Source organism: Centruroides vittatus, unplaced genomic scaffold (assembly GCF_030686945.1).
Source record: "Centruroides vittatus isolate TY-2023 unplaced genomic scaffold, ASM3068694v2 contig_436, whole genome shotgun sequence".
Taxonomy (NCBI): domain Eukaryota; kingdom Metazoa; phylum Arthropoda; class Arachnida; order Scorpiones; family Buthidae; genus Centruroides; species Centruroides vittatus.
In genome coordinates this window covers 709,844-726,714 of record NW_027122237.1, presented here as the reverse complement: position 1 = coordinate 726,714, position 16,871 = coordinate 709,844, and the positions used below count along the sequence as shown (strand labels likewise).

The 16,871-nt window shown below is 36.1% G+C and overlaps 1 protein-coding gene across 2 annotated transcripts in view; it reads right to left on the bottom strand.

The window, feature by feature from the left end:
• LOC136976942 (polymerase delta-interacting protein 3-like) overlaps window positions 1-16,871 on the bottom strand; it is a 47,932-nt gene that overhangs the window by 8,826 nt on the left and 22,235 nt on the right. For both annotated transcript variants that reach the window (XM_067272336.1, XM_067272337.1), the window contains exon 4: window positions 175-282. In XM_067272336.1, coding sequence (XP_067128437.1) covers window positions 175-282 — 108 coding nt within the window. The remainder of the gene's footprint in view (window positions 1-174; window positions 283-16,871) is intronic.

Here is a 16,871-nt window from a genome sequence, read left to right as displayed (position 1 = left end):
TAAAATTAACCATTTCTAGTTCTGAAATACCTGCAATATTTTTAAGATTTCAAATTCAAATTTCTTATTCTTAAAAGTGAAACTTCTTACCGTACATAAAAAGTTTCATTTTTTAAAAGTAAATTCAACAAAATATAAAATAACTTCAAAATATAACAATAACAAATATTTAACCTGAGATATATGACTGACTGAAGAGACTTTCGATGTCGGCATAGAGTTGCGTTTTGTGACAGTAATTCCATTTCTGTCGAGGAATACAAATTTTTCTGCACTCGTTACCTATATAAATAATAATTATGAAATAAATAAAATAGATAAATTTTCTTAATCTATTTGAAGAATTAGTTTATTTAACTTAGCATACCAAATTAGGTAACCAAAAAACACATCACATTTCTTCCAGGCTATTTATAGACTAGAAATTAATTAAAATTAACCCACAGTTAGAGCAAGAAGTTTAATAAATTAGAATCTTTAGCCAATTTTAAAAATGTCTAGAAGAAAAGATTGACCTGTAGTGGAAATAACTTTGGTAATATATGTCCTTGAATGAGGCCATTCAATATCTGAATCAATTGTTGAAAATAATATCACAAATACAATAATAGAGATAACAGAGACTTATCACACTGCTACTGGTAACATTAAAAGGACACTTCTACCATCAGAATGCAACTTTATTACCGATATGTGTTTTGGTACATAAGACTCTCATCAGCCATACATAAAAATATATAGATATTTACAACAAAATATATTATATTTACAACTAAAATAATACAAAAAGTGTAAGATTTCATTACAAAATAAAATTTCTCAAAACTAACCTGTTGTAGAAACAAATTCACAAAGAAACTGCTAACAATTACAATCTACAATTTAAAACACCTAAAATAATTTTAAAGAACAGTTTTTAAAAATTTATAAATTTAAATTGTTTACATGTAATACAGGTTTACAAACTGACCCGTTCGATTTATTTCCATCCACGCTGCAGAGTACAATGAGGATTACATTATGAACAGGCCTAAATTAATATAATTTAAGTCTCATTACAAACATTTTAAGTTATATAATAACAATTTAAAAGAAAACACCCACGAAAAATATCTAAAAAGAAAACATTTGACAAAAGCGGATAAAATTCTGGATAATATTAAATATTTGATTATATTATCAAATTAGTAAATGGCTTCACTTGATGTAAAAATATATGTAATAATAATTGTACTATACTGTAAGTTGAATTGTAATCACGACCACTTTTGTCAAATGTTTTCTTTTTAGATATTTTTCGTGGGTGTTTTCTTTTAAATTGTTATTATATAACTTAAAATGTTTGTAATGAGACAAATTATATTAATTTAGGCCTGTTCATAATGTAATCCTCATTGTACTCTGCAGCGTGGGTGGAAATAAATCGAACGGGTCAGTTTGTAAACCTGTATTACATGTAAACAATTTAAATTTATAAATTTTTAAAAACTGTTCTTTAAAATTATTTTAGGTGTTTTAAATTGTAGATTGTAATTGTTATCAGTTTCTCTGTGAATTTGTTTCTACAAAGGTTAGTTTTGAGAAATTTTATTTTGTAATGAAATCTTACACTTTTTGTATTATTTTAATTGTAAATATAATATAGTTTGTTGTAAATATCTATATATTTTTATGTATGGTTGATGAGGGTCTTGTGTACTAAAACATATAGCGGTAATAAAGTTGCATTCTGATGGTAGAAGTGTCATTTTAATGTTACCAGTAGAAGTGTGATAAGTCTCTGTTATCTCTACTATTGTATTTGAGATATTTTCAAGAATTTTTCGATACAAAAAGCTCTTTTATGATATGAATCAATCTTTACTTAAAGATTTATTCAGTACTTATTGTATACATACATATGTACAGTACATAAGTATCATTTGCATCAATATTTCGGGTTGATTTACTTATACATGATTCAGTACACTTTTTTAAATAGAAAAATATGAATTTTTATAAATATCTACTTGCCTTAACCTAAGTAGATACTTATTCATTCCAGTGTGGTGGATAGTCATGAATTTTTATGTTTTATAATGAAAAACAACAACACTTTTTAAAATTTCCTACATATACCTGAATGAATGGAAAACAATTTTTCTTTCATAGAAATACACTGTTTTGAAATATGTCGACCTGAATTCACCCAACTTCGCATAATAAGGAAAAATTACTATAACTTTATATTATTGTAATAAGCCTCTTCTTTTATTCAATTGTTCTGATAAATTATTCTTTACTTTTTCTTCTTGTAAATTAGATATTTATACTAAAAAAATCCTGTTTAAAGTTTAAACAATCACTAGATTTATTTTATGGTTATGTATTGATTAAACAGAAATTAATGGTTCATAATAATTCATTAGAAATGTCAACGAAATGCAATTTGCTAATGATTTCTTTAAATGTTTCCATCTTAGTAATTCATAAGTGTTCTGAGAAAAAAATTCTTTTCTTATATTATAACAAAGCTTAAGGGGAGATGCTGCTTACTATGAAGAGTGTTGGAGAAATTTTTGTGAGTTTTTTTTTAAATTCCTCTTTGATTGGAAATTATGGAAAATATTGAATTTAAAATAATGATATTTGAATTATTGTTAATAATAAGCAGGCTAAAACTAAATCCTGGTCTGTTGATTGCACTCTGCCACATTTGAAGTCTAATTTACCGGCAGGCATCTTCACAAAATGACATCATTCTCTGAGCGAACCGTCCCCGAAAACAGCGAGAATGGATGACTATTTTTCTCCTAAATCGAATCCGAGTAAGTCTATTTCTAAGGAGATTATTTCATATTTGGATGAGTGATTTGATAAAATTCTATCAACATTAAATGAGGTTGTAGTCAGGATTGACTGGTTGGCTAATTTACATAACAAACACGATCAACGTTTAACTCAGTTGGAAGCTAAATTGGAAGAAATTTCTAAATTTAAAGATGACACAGCTGAAAAATAGTTTGATTTTGCATTCTATAGATAAGATCTCAAATGAGGCAAGAAAGAAAAATATTTTAATTAAAGGTTTGACTGATGACAGTTTAGAATTGAACAGGAAAGTGCAAAATTTATTTTCCAAACTGACTGGCAAAACAAGACCAATTCCAACAGTCAAGATAGTGAAATTTAACCGATCAGATATTGTATTGGTCGAGCTACAGTCGTTTGCAGATAAGAAACTAACTTTCCGGCAATGTTAAAAAGATAAGGACTAATGAAGGTTTCCTTCAAGAATATTCAAATTTTTGATGATCTGTGTTGGCATTCAAGAATAAGATGAGAAAACTTCTGCCTTTTTTTACAGGGTTGAAGCTGAAAGGAAGGAGAGTCCAATTGATGGCTGATGTTTTGGAAGTTGATGCTGAAAGAAATACATATGACTTAGATACAGGAGAATTAATGAAGCTTGATTTTTTGCCGGAAAGCCGAATGGTAAATTCTCAAGACCTTCAGCCTCCACTCCGAGGAAGTGCACAGTCGGAATGAAAGTTCTAATGTGGAATTCCCAGAGTTCTCCTTTAAATAGTTTTAATGACAGTGGTTTTGTTAATCATATTGCTAACACTGATATACTGGGACTAACTGAGACTAGGACTACAGTTTCAGTATGTTTGAAAGTTAAAAGCATTGAAAATAGTTTAAGTATCTTTGAAGTATGGGCTTCCAAAAGTTTAGGAACAGGTAGACCTTTGGGTGCCAATACTTCAAAGATACTTAAACTATTTTCAATGCTTTTAACTTTCAAACATACTGAAACTGTAGTCCTAGTCTCAGTTAGTCCCAGTATATCAGTGTTAGCAATATGATTAACAAAACCACTGTCATTAAAACTATTTAGAAGAGAACTCTGGGCATAAGCAAAGATTTGGGAGAAGTGAATTTATTACTGTCAAGCCAATATATAATGGCTGCTAGACTAAAATTTAATCGGAGGCAAAATAAAGGGCTACGAGATATGATTGTCATTAGTATATCTTACACATTCCAGACTTTGAAAGTTTAATTACAAATTTGGAAGATCTAATTACTGATTATTCTTCAAATTATGATCTGATCTCCTCACGATAGGTGACTTTAATGCACGAATTGGCATGACCATGGACACTTTTTATCAAGATGTTATTTCTAATATCCAATTGTCCAATGATAAAACATGTAACAAAAGAGGAGAGACTCTCATTGAATTAGCAAAATCTTATAATTTATATATAATAAATGGCTGATATCCTTTTAATTCTCTAGCAGATTTTACTTACGTATCAAAAATGGGAGCTTCGATAATTGACTAATATTGAGTGAGAATTTGGTAGAAAAACTGCATAAATTTTTTATTTATGAGGATTATATGTCCAATCACCATATGGTAAAATGTCTGAAATCCTGATAGATATTGACATAATAAGAAAATTTAACCTGATTGACAAGATAAAAAAAAACTGGCCTGGAGAGAAGATAGATCCAGTTTATATTCTGAGACAGTTTTGGCAAAATATGCAAATACTATTTTAAGTGAAGAAATAGAAGATAGATATTCTGTGATTTTAGATTTGATTAGATCATCAGCGGAACAATGCAGAATGATAACATATCTGTGTACGACAAATTTCTCATCTTCAGCTTGGTTTGACAGTGATTGTAGATTAGCAAAGAAAGTAAAGAATAGAACACCGAGAAAATTGTGGATGTCTTGCAATAACCAGGATTTAATAAAATATTGTGATCTAAGGACAATTTACAGTTCATTATGCAAGACCAAAAACAAAGAATTACTGGACTAATATTAGCAAACAATTGCAGTCTACTCGATCTTCTAAACAGTTTTGGGCTATTATTAATAGATTTAACAGGCAAAAGAAACCCAATAATCAAATTCCTCTTCATGATTGGCAATGTTTTCTAGAAAACAACTTTTGCCATTCAAGGTCTAATTCAATTCTTGATTTTGACCATGATAATGTTTCTCCAATTTTGGATGATCCAAAAAAACTCCAATTTGTAAACTAAAAAAAAAAAAAAAAAATCAGCCCCTGGTATGGACGGCATAAAAAACGAATTTATCAAATATTTGCCCAAAGAAATCCACTTAGAACTACTTAACTTCTTCAATAAGATCAAGGAGGCATCCAGATTTCCAGATCATTGGAAAAATGTGTTGTTGCAAATGATTTATAAGAAGGGAGATGGACAAAATCTCCAAAACTGTTGTCCAATAGTGCTACTAAATACCTTTATGAAATTGTTCACCAGAATTTTGGCAGATCAGCTGATCCAATGGATAAATGAATTCATTGTTATTTCCCAGGTTCACAGTGCTTTTGTCAGAGGGAGAGGCACTATGTACAATGTCTTTATACTTAATGGTTTAATACAGTATGTATTGTACTGTCAAGAAAAAGGCATAAAATCTACTCTGCATATGTGAACTTGAAGAAAGTTTTTGATAGAATCAATTTAAGTTGAAACTCCTAATAAATGTAACTTTTCCCATAAAATAACCATTTTATGGGAAAAGTTACATTTATTAGGAGTTTCAACTTCATTTATTAAGCTGGTTAAAAATTTATTTTGTGATACAAGGTATCATGTGAGAGGCAACCTGACAAATACTCAGGGTATCATTTCTGGGGATAGTCTCCCTCAGGGGGAACCTTTAAGTCCCCAGTTGTTTATATTGTTTGTTAATGACTTGCCACAGTTGTTTTCTACCTATGAACCTTTGGGATTTGCTCTTGGAGAATCTGTTGATTTACACTGCTTAATGTATGCTGATGACGTAGTCTTACTGGCAGATTCTAAAACGGGCTTGCAATGCAAAGCCCATTTTAGAATCTGCCAGTTACGACTACGCTGGTTCCCTGCTAGTTAATTATGCTAAAAGAAATGAACTTACAAACAATTTACAAAAAACGAAGGAAACGGTCTTCTGTAACGGAGGCAGTCTACTTAAATCTGACAAGATATTTGTGAATAACGTTGAAATTGGTTGTGTGTCACATTTTAAGTATCTAGAAATATACTTTTCTTCATCAGGTACGTATAGTTATCATTTCGATTCGATACTGAAAGATATACAGAACAAAACAGATTATCTGTTTACTCTACAAAAAAGAATGAGATTAAATTCCATGACTAGTATTTTTAAACTCTTTGATGCCTTTATTGAATCTAAGATGACCTATTTATTTCCGGTATGGAGATTGAAGTTCCTGTCTAAAATTGAATTTGAATTATAACAAAGCTTAAATTGAATTTCTTACAAATTGATGCCATGTTGTATGACTTAAAGCTAAATTTATCTCCTGACACAAAAATTTTAGAATTATAATGCAGCTGTATAGTTTGAAGTATTGCTAAGTTGAAAAGAAATGATCTTGTGTCCAGAGATCCTCCATTGGCATTCAACAAGAAAACTTGTGTATTCTAATATTTGTGTAAGTATGTAAAATTACAGATAAATTTATTGAAAATATATATCCAGTATTATCAGTAATATTAGCCATGTGATTGTAAGATTTACCATTAGTCTAACTATAGGTCCAGTATTGGTAAAGTCAAGGAAACAAAATTGTTTTATTTGGTATACTATAATTCTATAATTCTTGTGTCTACTGTTTGTCTAATTTTAAAAATGTCTAAAATTTCTAAAAGAGATATGAGGGATATTCGGAAATTAATCTCCAGTCGGTGAATGAGCAGACCTGGAAACATGGTACCCGCACATTATACAACAGTTACCAGATGTTGCACTCCTCTTGATAAACCTGGTCATTTCATTTAGTTTTCATCAAACAGTATTTGTTTCAATATGTCTGCTGTTATTAAATCTGTCATAAACTGTGACATCCACGGAGTCATACATTTTTTGCTAGCTGAAGGACACAGAACAGCTGAAATCTATTGCAAAATAAATACACTTTACAGACCCACATCTATGAGTGACAGTTAGGTTGGAGAGTGATATAGAAAATTTCATGATGGATGAACAGAGATGCATGATGAAGGAGATCAAAGACATCCATCAATAGTGACTGATGTTCTTGTGCAACGAACTGACAAATAAGTTCACAAACAATGTCACTTTATAATTTCTGAACTTCCATTGGAATGTCTCAAGAGTCTCAAATAGTACTGTACAAGATTGTCATACTTGTTACCACAAATTTTGAGTGAGATGGGCGACAAAAACTATCACTAACATTCATAAAATCAAAAGAATGTTGTTACTTTGACATTTTTGCAGCAGCGTTATGATGGTGGTGATGCATTTCTTGAAAAGCTTTTTTACATGCAATGAAGTGAAGTTTGTCAATGTGGAAATGAAAGAGCAGTCTCAACAGTAAGATGCATGCACATTCACCACAAAAACCAAAAACATTCAAGTAATCGTTTGCCACATGACATAATAACAATAGTGTTTTGGGACAGGAAAGAAGTGCTAGTGATAAAGTTTGTGGAACCCAAAACTAGAATAATGCTACATAAACAGGCCAAACAGGCCAATCCTATACATTTGTTATTCTCTTTAATATCTGCTTGAACACTGGCCTTTTTCCTGCTCAGTGGAAAAAGGCTAGTGTCAAATTGATTCCCAAACCCACCAGCACTAACACTTACAAAAAATATAGAACAATCTGCCTTCTCCCAACTCTGGGAAAAGCATTAAACAGTCTAATGATTAATAGGATCACATGGCATCTACGCAAGCTTAGAGCCCTGCATCAGAATCAGTTTGACTTCTCTAAAAACAGAGGTACAGTAGATGCTATTCATCAGGTCATTAACTACATCCACTAGGCTAAACAAAACAATCAGCATAACGCAATTATCACTATTGACTTTAGAGGCACCTTCAATCATGCTTGGTGGCCTTTTATCTTGCACACACTACATGTTCATCACTGCCCTCAAAATCTTTACAAACTTCTTCAGTCCTATCTTAGCAACAGAAGTGCATGTGTTTATACAACACAAAATAACAGTCATATCTATCACTCGAGGCTGTCCTCAGGAATCCAGATCTGGTCCTGGTCTCTGGAACATATCCTATAACTCTATTCTGCACTTAAACGACACCCTGCCTCCTGGCTGCCGCATACAGGGCTATGAAGATAACACAATTATCCTAGCTTCACACAGGAACAGTGAGCGCTTACAGGACATATGCAATGACATTCTCAATAACATTCACCAGTGGAGCATAGGCAACCCATTAACAGAGACAAATGCAAAAGCATGATAGTTGGTAGGAACGCACCACTCATCAGGAAGCTTACCCTTCGAATAGGTGCTCACAGAATAAAGCAAACAACAGAAATTAAATATTTATGACCCATTCATCCCACTAGATGGCGGGAATTTTGGTTTTTTGTCGAGAGTTGGCAACACCAAGAAAAAAGTTGTTAAGTTCCAAAAAGGCGCGGAAACATAGTGGAATGCTCTTATAACCGAATTAATGTAAATAGTTGATTTTTGTTTTGTGTGAATAAAATCTAAAGACAGATTTAGTGGACTTTTTGCGTGATTGGACATACGACAGGGAACCTGGCGTACGAACAAGACGGTCAGGTGAGATTTACGAAAGCTAATTAATCATTACACGAGACTAGGATGGGCCTGACGCGACATAATGGCGCCCGAACAGGGACGTCAGGTTCTAACTGATTTCATTTATAAACGTTCTACAATTGTTGTACGAACATTGTTTACGTTTGGAAGTATTTATTTAACTGCGGAAAATGAGTACTGATTGGAGGATTTAGTGGAAATACATCTCTGCATTATTTCTATTTGAGCTTGAATCGAGGTTTTCTCTATGTCTATCTTGTCTGCTTTTGTTCTTTGGGTTAATTAATAAGATTCACTTCATGGAGCCCTCAATCAGATTACGTGGATCCTACCGAGGTGCTTTCACAAAGTTCACCGATAGGGTGCAAGAATTTCTGACGTCGAAGGTTGAAGATTTCGATTCATGTGCTGGATTTTTGGCCCAGTTACAGGAAAAATATTCTAAAATAGAAACCATCGATAAAGAAATATTAGATAAGTTACAAAAGGATGAGAAGTGTTCTCAACAGATGTTGGATGAAGAAATTGAGGGTATTGAGAATTACAATGGTACATTCGTAGACTTGAAAACAAGACTAGAGCGTCGTTTGAATACGTCGGAGCTGGATGAAACACGAAGCGAAGGCGAAACTGGCTATTCCAAGGGAAATTTTAAGTTACCAAAGATTGAATTGCAAAAATTTGATGGCAATTTGAAAAATTATCTTTCCTTTCGGGGACTATTTAAGAAAATACATGAAGATCCCAATATTTCGGATTTGGATAAATTTCAATACCTCATTCAGTTGACTCTGAAGGGCTCAAGGGCCAGGGAAGTAATTGAATCGTTCCCCGTGACAGCCGAGCATTACTCGCAAGCAATTGAGTGTTTAAATTTGCATTTCGGAAGAGAAGATGTGCTCATCGAGGTTTACGTGAGAGAGCTCCTGAGTCTAGTACTGAATAATGCATTGGGGCAAGAGCACAAATTGCCAATTGTGAAACTTTATGATCGTATCGAGACACAACTACGATCCCTTAAAATGCTTGGTGTTACTACGGATAAGTGTGCTTCAATGCTCTACCCTTTAGTTGAATCTAGCTTACCGACCGACCTCTTGAGAATTTGGGAAAGACACCTAAATTCGATGCTACTCAAGTCTGGAAGAGAGAATTTCAACAAGTTAGAAACTCTGATGCAGTTTTTGCGTAACGAAATTGAAAGCGAGGAGAAAATTTCCTTAGCCACAAGTGGGTTTGGCTTTCAGAACAAAACCAAGAAGGTAGTACAAAGTAAAATTAAGGCTGCTTCTCCCTATAACAAGACTGTTCCAACTGGTATGGAACTTTTGACTTCTGCTCAAGAGAAACCATTCAGGGATCAGCAGTGTGTATTCTGTGAGAAATCCCATGCTAGCGCTGAGTGCAGGAAGGCGGAAAATTTGACTTTAGATCAAAGGAAACAAATCCTTATAAAGCGAGGAGCTTGTTTTAAATGCTTAAAACTGAATCACATATCTTCTTCATGTAGAGCAAAGTGTAGTTGTACAGTTTGTGGCAAACCGCATCACGTTCTTCTCTGTAGGAATAGCCGAAAGGTATCTCCCAACAATGCTTCTGTTGGTGAAGGTGACGGCGCCCCCCCAGTATGTGAGCAGGCATTGGCTAATGTGTCATCAACTCCACGTGTCTTGCTACAGACTTTGGTTGTGATTCTGAGGGGAGAGGAAAGGTGTCTCAAAATCCGTGCAATTATTGATACTGCCTCCCAGAGATCCTATATCTTGAAGAGCACTGCAGAAAGAGTCGGTTACCAACCAATGAGAAAGGAAAATTTGAAACATTCGTTGTTTGGAGGTTCATGTACGGATATTTGTGAACACGATGTGTACAAGGTACACCTCTCGTGCGTAGACGATAAATATCGTTGTAATTTTGATGTCTTGGACCAATCGACCATTTGTCTGACCACGCCCCCAGTTACACAGGAACTGTGTCAGGATGAATTGTCAAATATGGGGATATCCTTGAGCGATTGTCAAGGTCCCATTGAATTGCTCATAGGAGCGGATGTCGCTGGCAAACTAATGACAGGAGGACTCCGGACACTCAAATCAGGTTTAACTGCTATTGAAACGAAACTCGGTTGGACGATCTTAGGACGCACGAAGGAGCATTCCGAGCCAACCGAAAACTTGATTGTCACTTCGATGTTAATTGGAGATTTGCGAATTCCTGATCTTTGGGAATTAGATATTCTTGGAATAAAGGACCCTGCCGAAAAACAATCAAAGAAGGAACTGGAACAAGCGTCTATCGAACATTTTGAAAAGACGCTGAAGAGAGATAGCGATGGTCGGTACATGGTGTCCTTGCCTTGGATAGAAGGTTGTCAAGCTCTGCCTGATAATAGGGTTCTGGCCGAGCGAAGATTAAAATCTACAGTGAAAACTCTACAGAATAAGAACCTGGTCGATGCCTACGAGGGAGTCTTCAAGCAATGGCTTGAAGAACAAATAATCGAAGAAATAAAAGACGTCAAAACGAATGAGATTAACTGCCATTACCTTCCACACAGAGCGGTCATCAAAGAGCATTCCACGACGAAGATTCGTCCAGTCTTCGACGCCTCCGCTAAGGAAAGAGGCAACGTCTCTTTAAACGATTGTTTAGCAAAGGGTCCTAACTACATTGAATTGATACCCAGTATTCTAAATAAATTTCGATTATTTGAATACGGAGTAATAGCTGACATTCGAAAGGCTTTTTTGCAGATAGAAATAAGTGAAGCGGATCGCAACTTTCTCAGATTCTTGTGGTGGGAGGGTGGCGACCCTGGAAAATTAAAGGTTTTCAGACATCGCAGGGTAGTGTTTGGAGTAAACTCGAGTCCATTTCTCCTGGGAGCCACTCTAAATTATCACTTAAACCATGTTCCAGATCATCTGCAAGAAACAGCTTTAAAACTCAAGAAATCGATGTACGTTGATAACTGCGTTACGAGTTGTCAGTCCAAAGAGGAGCTGGTGAATTTTATGAGACAGTCTAGAGAAATCATGCGTTTAGCATGCTTTGATTTAAGAGGTTGGGTATACAATGGTATACAAACAGAAACGTCACCGGTTTGCGACGGCGATGAAAGGACATTGGGAACTTTGGAAATCCAGCCCGATGAAATAGTCAGTGTGCTAGGATTGAATTGGAATATTTCAGAGGACGTTTTATACTGTGATGCAAACCTTAGGGTACCTAACGATGAAATTTTAACAAAAAGAGTGGTTCTGTCATTGGCGAGTCAACTTTTTGATCCAATTGGATTCCTTTCTCCAGTGACGTTAATACCAAAACTTCTGATGCAAGAGTGTTGGAAAAGAAAGTTAGCTTGGGACACCCCATTACCGCACGATTTAGAAAGAAGATTGCTAAAGTGGATAAAAGAATTAAAATTTTTAAAGGAGGTGAAAATTCCTAGAAGGATAGTAAATAGCTACAATACAGCTGTCCCACTCTCATTTTATATATTTTGTGATGCATCACAGTACTCCTATGCCGCTTGTATTTATCTCAGACAGCCAGATACCTGCAACATAAAGTGGCTGTTGATACAGGCTCGTGCGCGTGTTGCACCTTTAGGGTCTGTATCGATCTCAAGGCTTGAACTTCTAGCCTGTTTATTGGGTGTCAGAATGATGAACACTATTAAAGGGGACTTCCCACTTGAACGATTATCAACACTTTATTGGACTGACTCCATGAATGCGTTGTATTGGATCAAGAATCAGGAATGCTGGGCTACATTTGTTATGAATAGAGTAAACGAAATTAGATCTTTAAGTAGTCCAGATGACTGGAATCACGTTCCAGGATACTTAAACCCTGCAGATCTCCCATCTCGGGGTTGTAATGCAAGAACTTTAGCCGAATCTCGCTGGTGGGAGACACTTCAATTTACAAGCTTACCGGTAGAAGAATGGCCTCGGCAGAAGGAAATGCCTGACATGGAGATAGTGAGCTCTGAAAGAAAAAAATCTGTGATTTCTGCGCTGGATGTAGAGAAAGCAGAAAAGTTTTATGAGAATTATTCTACTTACTGGAAAATATTACGAGTAACGGCTTGGATATACCGGTTTACCTCAAATCTCAAAGGACGACCCCTTCGAATGTCTGGGGGGCTCACAGTAAAGGAAATAAAGCACGCTGAATTAGTATTGCTGAAACTGATTCAAAGAGAAGAATTTCCAAAGGGGATAGATAACCGTTTACGAAAATTGCACCCAGTGATAGACAAGGAAGGTCTTTTGAGAGTGAAAACTCTCGTATTCAGAAGTAAAGATAGTGAAGATTTCCGATTACCCATTATCTTGCCTGGGAATCACTATATTGTACAGAAATTGATAGAATGGAAACACAGAGAATTAAACCACGCTGGTGTTCAAATTTTAATGAATCATCTGCGCGAGAAATACTGGATACTGAGGTGCAGAAAATACATTCGGCTTATCACACTGCGATGTTCTAGGTGTCGAAGATTTGTTGTGTCTCCAGCCCACCCTGAATCTCCGCCATTGCCTGTGGATCGCATAAGAGATGCTGCGCCATTCGAGGTTACTGGCGTTGATCTAGCTGGTCCACTGTACTTGAGGGATAAGCAGAAGTGTTGGATTGTCCTGTATACTTGTGCAGTGTACAGGGCTGTACATCTCGAGTTGTTGACGTCTCTTTCAACGAAGGCGTTCCTGCAAACATTCAGACGATTTGTGGCAAGAAGAGGACGCCCTTCTGTCATTTATAGTGATAACGGTACAAATTTTGTCGGTGCTGCCAAAATTTTCTCTGAGGCTGAACTTACGAAGATTAAAGATGAAATTCTTGTTCAGAGCATTATCTGGAAGTTCATTCCCCCAGCTTCGCCTTGGTGGGGTGGCTGGTGGGAAAGGTTGGTAGGGTGTGTAAAGCAGATTATGAGGAGAATTTTGGGACGAGCCTCGTTAACATACGAAGAGCTCTACACAATTATCTGTGAGGTAGAGGGTTTGATGAACTCTCGACCACTTACTACACTCTCAGAAGATACTGAAGATTTAATCCCGTTGACTCCTAATATGTTTCTGCAAGGGATAAAGGAAACTGGACTTCCCGATTTAAACCACTTGGAAAAGGTAAATCTTGGGAAGAGATTCCGTTATTTATGCAAGTTGAGAAAAGATTTACGAAATAGATTTCGAATTGAGTACCTGGGGCAATTGCAAAACCCGAAGGGGGTAGCCAAGGGCGCTAAAGTAATTGCTGTGGGAGATATCGTCTTGGTTGGGCATGACAACCAAAAGCGACTTGATTGGCCTCTGGCGAAAGTTGTCGAGATCTATCCAGGTAAAGATGGATTGGTAAGAGTAGCCAAAATAAAAACACAGGTTGGATTTCTCATCCGTCCTGTTAGGAGACTGTATCCCTTGGAAATCTCTTCGGTGGATGAAAAGTATGTTATGCGAAACGAATTTCGTGGCAAGACTGTAGACTCTACTGAAAACGATTGCGAGAGGACCTATCATCGGTCCCGAATGATCTCTGCCGCTACAGGGAGTGATGTGACCACCTCATCTGAGAATTCTCGAGTCTCAAAAAGGGGCAGACCCTTAAAGGCTCCCAATCGGCTGGATTTGTAGACTGATTCGAACTCATTCAATTAGTACTATATGTGTTTGTTATATTTAAATTTAATTTAATTTTGATTTTGACTGACAAAATCAAGGGTGGGAGGATGACCCATTCATCCCACTAGATGGCGGGAATTTTGGTTTTTTGTCGAGAGTTGGCAACACCAAGAAAAAAGTTGTTAAGTTCCAAAAGGCGCGGGAACATAGTGGAATGCTCTTGTAACCGAATTAATGTAAATAGTTGATTTTTGTTTTGTGTGAATAAAATCTAAAGACAGATTTAGTGGACTTTTTGCTTGATTGGACATACGACAGGGAACCTGGCGTACGAACAAGACGGTCAGGTGAGAGTTACGAAATAATTAATCATTACACGAGACTAGGATGGGCCTGAGGCGACAATTTAGGTGTTATTCTTGATGAGAGACTTAACTTCACACCCCACATCAAATACATCATGGACAAAGCTAAAAAGACGGCCAACGCCCTCATTAGTATTGCTAGGAACACATGGAGCCTTGGCCCTATTGTTACTAAGCTTATTTACATGGGTGCAATTCAGCCAGCACTCCTCTACACCATACAGGTCTGGGGCCATGTGGCCGCCAAAGTCCATAATCATAAAAAACTGTTATCTGTTCAAAGGATTGTAGCTCTCCACATTTATAATGCTTATAGGACCACACCCACTAGTGCCCTTTTGGTAGTGTCAAAATTGACCTCTATCGACATAGAAAATAAAAGCATTGTTTTGGCAAAAAAATCTCATTACCTTACCCTGGTGAGATTATAGTGACTTGGATGTCAACAAAATGATTAGAGTAGGTAAGATTCCCCCCCAGTTTGACCTTGCTTGATGATATCAAAAAATTCAGCATTGACAAAAATACTTCCCAACTTATAATTACCACTCCTCCCATCAGCTTGATCCTGGCATTTACTTCGAAGATCCAGGTGATCATCCCAAGTTTAGGATTTACACTGACGGTTTCAAGATGAGTGACAATGTGGATGCCGCTTTTGTAGTTTACTCTGACTTAGGCTGCGAGCTTCACATTTGCTTCCGTCTAGGTTCACACTGCTCAATAGCACAGGCAGTAACTTTAGCTATTTATATGAGCTTAATTCACATTAGGCGTAGGAAGTACACTTAGACAACAACATTAGAATAGATTTCCAATGGGTCTCGAGTCATGCTGGGGTTCTTGTCAATGAGACCGCTGACTGTCTTGCCAAACAAGCTGCAAAATATTCAGTCACTAGTACTTTCAGTTACATTCCTACCTCATACATCAACAATCACATCAAGAAGCAAATCTTCATTCTCTTGCAAGACAGCTGGGATCATGACACCATTGATAGGCTCACCTACACTTTCATCTCAAGGTTGACACTATTGCGATTCTTCACCACTTTTACCCTAGTTACACTCTCACTCAGCTACTTACAGGACATGCAACTTTAAGCAATACTTGTATAGATTTAACCTTGGGAGACAATCCACAATGCAATTGTGGTATTCAGGAGGACCAAACACCACTTCACTTAGTTTTTCGCTGCAATAAGGTACAATCACATTAGGGATAGTTTAATGAGAGCTGCTATTCTTGAAGGATACAACTGGCCTTGCACCCCACATCAACTCATTTGCACACGTACAATGTTCCATCATCTACTCGCATTCATATCCCTTAGTGGGGATCTTGAGAGCACTCACTCTGGGGGCACAGATGGCAATTAGCTTTCCCTTGCTTTGTTTCAACTGTTGATATATAACTGCCTTTCAACTTTGTATTTTAATTTTCAGTCTACATTAGTCCTAGTTGTAAGTTAGATTAGGGAATCTCAGCTTGGTTTCCAGTTAGGTTAAATTAGATTAGGGTTTGTTAGCTTTAGTCATCTGATTAGGTTACGGTAGGTTAGTTTAGTTAGTGAGTAAGTTAATGTTTAAAAAAAATAATAATAGTTAAATACAAAAAAAATATAAATAAATAAATAAATTTGGGGTCTTGCACATTTGTCTTTGTTGGTCCGTTCGTCTCATCTAGTTTGTCGTTGTGTGTTTGTTTGTTTTTCGCACTCTCTCTAGCTTTTAAGTAGTATTAAGACTCGTGCCTGTGTTCAGTTTTACTAGTATTAAGTAGATAAAAGTCTTCCTATTAATAGCCACTTGGCACTAACTTCTACACTTAGCTATTTGTGGCAGCACTCAATTATTGGTGTTCGCTATGCTCAGGTTTTCTTTTAGACCCTTCGGGGGACTACAGCCTTGCTGCCTAAAAACTGCACACTAACATCAAACATAGAGGGTACTGTAGTCTTATGTATGCCATTCAGAAGGATCTTACCTTTCTCTGCTGTCTATCTCCACTCCCTCCTTCTTCCCCTCCCTTTTTCCTTACCCTCTTTTCTGTGTATGGCCGATGTCTTTCCTGTATGTATGTACTGTACATAAGCACTGTGAAACTTTAAAAAGCTGCATGAAGCCATTCAAAACAAATAAAGCAGAATGTTGATGTCAGGTGCTGTTTCTGATGACAATGCATGTCCACATATAGTTGCCTGCACAAAAGACTTCTGCAGCATTTTGTTGAAACCTGCTTTCCACACCTATCATATAATCCAGACCTT